Here is a 5,896-nt window from a genome sequence, read left to right as displayed (position 1 = left end):
GCTTGGGGTCATTTTACAAAAGGAAAGGTTTCCAGTTCATAACCCCCGTAATACACATCTACGTCTTTACCTCTGTGACCCAGCAAGGCCTACTTGAGAATTAGGTATCCCTTGAGAGAAAGGTATTATGTTCTACTTTTTTGCATTCTGTTTAATAATCTTTATTTATAAGGCACTTTACAAATGTGAAGTACCATGTTAGAAGACAACTCTTGGCTTAATCACTAGATGATTAATTACTTCATTAGAAAAATCAATTTAATCCTACATGATATCAACTAAGGTGTAATAATCCTGGTCTTCAGTTTGGGTATGAGTTTAGCACACATTTCTAGCCACAAAGCTGACTGCTGCTGAAATGACCTTTCAAAAAACCTGCTTAGATTAAGTGGACCACCTGCCTCTGTATTGCATAGCCCAGGTACTAGTCCCTGTCACATTAGTCATGTCACAACATGACTAATTCAGAATTTTACAAAACGATCTATTCCCTTTGTCATTATATCCTAAACAATATATCTCTTTTATCATTTCTTTCCATTTTGATTTAGGATTAAGTTTGAATTAAGAGCTCATTGCTGCCTGTAGGGGGCAGTCATAACATACCTAGACATTCAAAAATAGGAGGCTCTACCTGGAATAGAACACTAGCAGATAAACTGCTGATCCACAAAACAGATAATCCTTTTGCTTCAGATAGTGTAACTTTCCAGGGAGGTCCCCAACTGACTGACAGATGGCCCAGCATCAGCCGAACGAAGAGAAATAGAGTGGACCGGGGCCAGTGTTGTTAAAATCAGGCTGCAGGATTCATTTGGAACTTTATTGTAAAAACATGCCCAGCCCTTCCCAAGACAACCAAGGGTGCCTCCAGAAACATTTCTCCAGGCCATCTGCATGGAAGCAATTCCTGCCCCTGCCTAGGGCTGAGGGATATAAAGCAAACATTCACCAAACCGTGGAAAATGAAGGCAGCACCAAGGTCAAGGTAAGATGATTTCCACAATCCATGACCCTTACTTGACAAAGAAAAGGTTTATGCAAAAAGAATATAAAACCATAAGGAAGCTTTCATAGTATTGTTCCTCTGTCTTATTGAGGATTTATCAAAATATTTTCAAGCCAACCCCAAGAGAAAAACTAGAACCTTGGTAATAATTATCAGTTCTGTCCAGTTTTCTCCAACCTAAACGGTTTCTCTTGTCCAGACAAATGCTTATGTATTGTTTGTTTGCTTGCTTGCTTCAGGAGGTAATGTTTTAAAAAGCAGGAGACATAGTCATGGATTTTTCTGACTATTGATGTTCTGCAGCTATTGTGGCTCAGATGTTTTTCTCTGAAATAAAAATTATATCCCTTATAGTAATGAAAGAAAAATTATAGATTGCTTTCTACAAAAATTGCTCAAGGGAAAAACTGATAAAATAATACAAGAACATAAGAACATTAAGAAGCTAAGGGATGCTTTTCCTAAATTCATAGTTTCCTGTGGTGAATTTTCTAAGCATGAATTTCTACCAATAGATAACATTATTTCCCTGAAGAGTGACAATGTCCCTGCTCAGTGTAGTATCTTTGCAGTTTAAGTCTGTAAATCCTCTTAACTATGAATAGAATCATCTCTAAAAGGTTATTCAGAGTGGAGGGGGATGGGCATGTGTTAATGCCTACCAATAATCAGACCTCAGAATTATACACTGCAATCATACTACAGCAAACCTATCTAAATACTTTAAGACCCAAAAAAAAAAAAAAAAATTGATCTGTCCTTGTGCCATGGCTCATATCCTGATAATAATCATGATTTATTGTCAGACATCTTATTTTAACCAATTGGTACAGGAAGAAGAAAAATGTAGAAAGGTACTGACCTTCAGTTTTGAGCTTTCAGACAGATGTGAACAAATAATATGCGATAATCCACAGCTCCTATTATCACCTGAGCACTAGGTCTTTAGGAAACTACAATGAAATGGATACACTGGCTGGAAGTCCTTAATTAACAGGCATCTATACCTAAATGTATGGAACCCATGCAAAAGAGATTTCTGAAAGGTGGAATTTAGAGCTACTCTGAGGAAACAGAGAGCAAAAACAACATAGGTATGCTGTATGTGTGCATATATATATATATTATGTGTACACGCATATCATTTCAAAGTTCTAACTGTATCGAGGGGTATGCTTTAGACAGAATCATGGGCAAATACACTGGGAAAGTTTTTAGAATCAGCGGTATATCTTCCCACACCATCCTGGAATTAAATGCACTACCAGCACCGGGCAATCCAACCTGTAATCTTGACCTCACTCACCTAAGTAAACAGGTTCCAGCCTGTACAACAGCAGGCTCGAGCAGTCAGGAGTGATCGATTTGGGTTGCTACTGACCTCGCCACTCAATTTTGCCTCCTCAAAAAATTCTTTTTATTTTGCATCTGATATAGATACACATATAGGTGAACATGTTCCTCTTCTACATATATAAGGATGGTAGAACTCAATTCATTTTTATTCTACAAAAAGCACAGCGTCCTTACTATTTGCAAAACCTGGGCTAGGTTTCGAGAAAGAGGAAGATATCCTCCTTCCTCTTTGCGGACTTATAATATATTGGGAAAGACAAACATATCAACATATTATCAAATTATCATATTATCGGCATGACTCATGTCAATAGTAGATTATATCTATGTGATTACATTGTTTTGATCAGGAAAGCAATAAGAAATAGAGATGATATATGACTGATACGGAGTAAAACAACTGAAAATGGCCTAATGAAAGAGTGAGAGAGATGAAATTTAAGAGAGAAGTGAAATAATGTCTAGAAATATAGAAAAGTAGACAGGGAGAGCATGAGCTAGAATGTGTCTAGATGTCCCGAAGCCAGTGATAAAAACTTTCAAAAATCCTCCACCTAAGCCTCACACATTATATAAATATTAGCTCAAAATGCATCATGGACTTATAAAATGTACAACTGTAAGTAAAATTATAAAACTTTTAGGAAAAAAATTTTAAATCTTTGTGAGCTAAAGCTAAGTAGAGTTCTTAGACACCAAAAGTATAGTCTATATAGGAAAAATTAGTAAGTTGAACCTCAAAACATCAAAAATAAACTTTTGCTTTGCCAAGAACCCTGTTAAGAGGATTAAAAAGACAAACTACAGACTTTGAGAAAATAGTTACAAACCCTTATCTGACAAAGGTCTTATATTTAGAATATATCAAGAATCACAAAACTCAAGAATAAAATAACAAAAAATCCAACTAGAATATGGGCAAAGAAAATGAACAAGTATTCCATCCAAGAGCATATACAGATGGCAAATAAATACATGAAAATATAGTCAGCATCAAAGCCATTAGGAAAACACAAAGTAAAAGCCCAATAAAGCATCACTACACACCTATCAGAATAGCTAAAATGAAAACCAGTGAGTGGTGCTTTGGTGGCTCAGTTGGTTAAGCATCTGACTCTTGATCCCAGCTCAGGTCTTGATCTCAAGGTCATGAGTTCAAACACTGCATTGGGCTCCACTTAAAAAAACAAATTTGACAAAAACCTAGTGCTGGCAAGGATATAGAGAAACTAGATCACCCATACATTCCTAGTAAGAATGCACAATGGTACAACCTGTCAGGGAAACAATTTGGCAGTGTCTTACAAAACCAAACATGCAAGGATCCTAGGGCCCAGCCACTTCACAATTGGGCATTTAGCCCAGAGAAATGAGAACCCACATTCACACAAAATCTGTACACCAACATTCACAGCATCTTCCTTCACAACAACCAAAACAGAAACAACCCAAAAGTCCTTCAAGGGACAAATGAAGGACTGTGGTGCATCCATACTATGAAATACTATGAAACAACAAAAAAGAATCAACTGTTGATATACAGAAGAAATGAAATATTGATACATGTCCCTTGGATAAATCTCAAGGGAATGATACAGAGTGAAAGTCAAATACTGTGTGATTCCATTTATATAACATTCTTGATATAAAATTATAGAAATTGAAAACAGATTTGTGTTGCCAAAGATTAGGATACAGAGAAGGTGGTGGATGTTACTACACAGGGGTAGAATGGGGAACTTTGTGGTGGTGGGATAGTCCTTTATCTTGATTTCAGTGATGGCTACACAAATGTAGATATGTGAGAAAATTCCTTAGAATTACACACACACACACACACACACACACACACGAGTGCTTGTAAAACTTGGGAAATCTAAACAAGCTCTATGAATTGTACCAATGTCAGTGTCCTGGGTCTGATACTCTACAAAAGCCATGCAGCTTCTATTAGAAAAACTGAGCACTAGGTGCCTGGGAACACTTTGTACGTTCTCTTTTGGAACTTACTATGAATCTCTAATTATCTCAAAATAAACAGTTAAAAGAAAACAAAGGCAGTTAGACTGATGATACCAGCACAGTATTGCCTACATTTATTGTTGTGGTTCTTCAATTGTTCTTTCATTTGGTCCTTAAGCAATTTCACTGGGTCAGTAGCCGCGGTGTCATTAGACCTGTTTTAGAGATGAGAAAACAGGCTTGGAAATAGTGTTGGTTACATGTGTGAAATCATCTGAGTGGGGATTTGAACCTAGTGTTTTGTTTTGTTTTGTTTTGTTTTGTTTGGTACTGGTTTTATTACTAATTCAATAGCTTCTGATAGTGATTTAGAAAGTAGGCTATAATTTCATAGGCTTGAAGCCAACGTTCTTAATAGTGTTTTCCCTGTGCATTCAGCCCGAAGTGCCCCAACATGGGCCACTAATTTACTACAAAATAAATTAACACCCCCACACCCATCTCCAGCAGAATTTTTTTTCTCCATCAGGACTTTTGCTTCCTTTCATTTAGGACAAGGAGTGCAAGTGGGAAACAGGGTATCCCCTGGGCCAATCACTCTTCCTAAGTGACAGACATGAGAGAGAAAACATTAAAGCCACACTGACAAGAGGTCAAATCCCTCTATCGATAGAGACTGATATGTATGTGTCAATGCATTCTTCTTCAGTAATAAACATGGTCAGAGCTTAGACAAGAAAGTTGTTCCCACAAAATCATTTTTTTTTAAACCTGGAGATTAAGAGTCTCATTGTCTATGGACTAAGCCAGCCAGACGCCCCTCCAAAAAGCAATTTTTTTGTATCATTCTACCATCAGTGCACCTCTAAGAGCACAGGCTTCTAACTGCTCACCTGTTCCAGACATGTGATTCCTTGAGCAGCTGATCAAAGCACTTGTTTTAAGATGTTATATGCTAAAAGGAGAAAAATCAATGTCAAGGCCCCAAAAGGTAGCTACAAAGACAATGGACTTTTGTCCATTGTCCATTTTTATCCAAAAGGATTTTTAAAAAAGAAGAAAAAAAAATCTTAGTAAAAAGGAATTGTGTTTCTGGTATCCAATACTTTAACATTAATGTATTCAGAAGAGAAAATTTGTCTTCCCACCATTTGTGAGTTAAGTTCAATAAGAAGGACAAATTTTGTTCTTGTTTTTTTTTAAGGCCCTCTGAAAAGAACTCTGTAGTAACTAGTTTAACACCTGAGATGTTGACAAACCTCTTCAGAAAAAGTTTCACTTGGAAGTTCATTGTGATTATATCTCCCACAGTTAGCAGGCAAATATTAATTGGCAATCCTCCCATACCTGCTGTAGGGTGTTCTAGATGAGGCAAAAAAGGAGTATAGTTATCTTTTATTATTAATAATATTATTGTTGTTGTTAATTTTTTTGTTTCTTAAGTTCCACCTGTGAGTGAAATCATACGGTATCTTTCTCTGACTTATTTCGTTTAACACAATACTTCTTGACTTCCAAAGTACAGTGGTTGGGGCCACAGAGAGTCCTAATTATACAAGGGCAGGACAC

The 5,896-nt window shown here is 36.7% G+C and overlaps 1 protein-coding gene across 1 annotated transcript in view; it reads left to right on the top strand.

Moving 5' to 3' along the window:
• Positions 1-786: 786 nt before the first annotated feature.
• The window catches only part of RGS20 (regulator of G protein signaling 20), a 79,985-nt gene continuing 74,875 nt past the window's right edge, over positions 787-5,896 (top strand). The window contains exon 1 of the mRNA XM_059166450.1: positions 787-986. Coding sequence (XP_059022433.1) covers positions 836-986 — 151 coding nt within the window. The 5' untranslated portion in view covers positions 787-835. The remainder of the gene's footprint in view (positions 987-5,896) is intronic.

This window comes from Mustela lutreola, chromosome 3 (assembly GCF_030435805.1).
Source record: "Mustela lutreola isolate mMusLut2 chromosome 3, mMusLut2.pri, whole genome shotgun sequence".
Taxonomy (NCBI): Eukaryota; Metazoa; Chordata; class Mammalia; order Carnivora; family Mustelidae; genus Mustela; species Mustela lutreola.
Note: the sequence above shows the minus strand (reverse complement) of the source record. Positions and strands in the feature narration are given on the sequence as shown.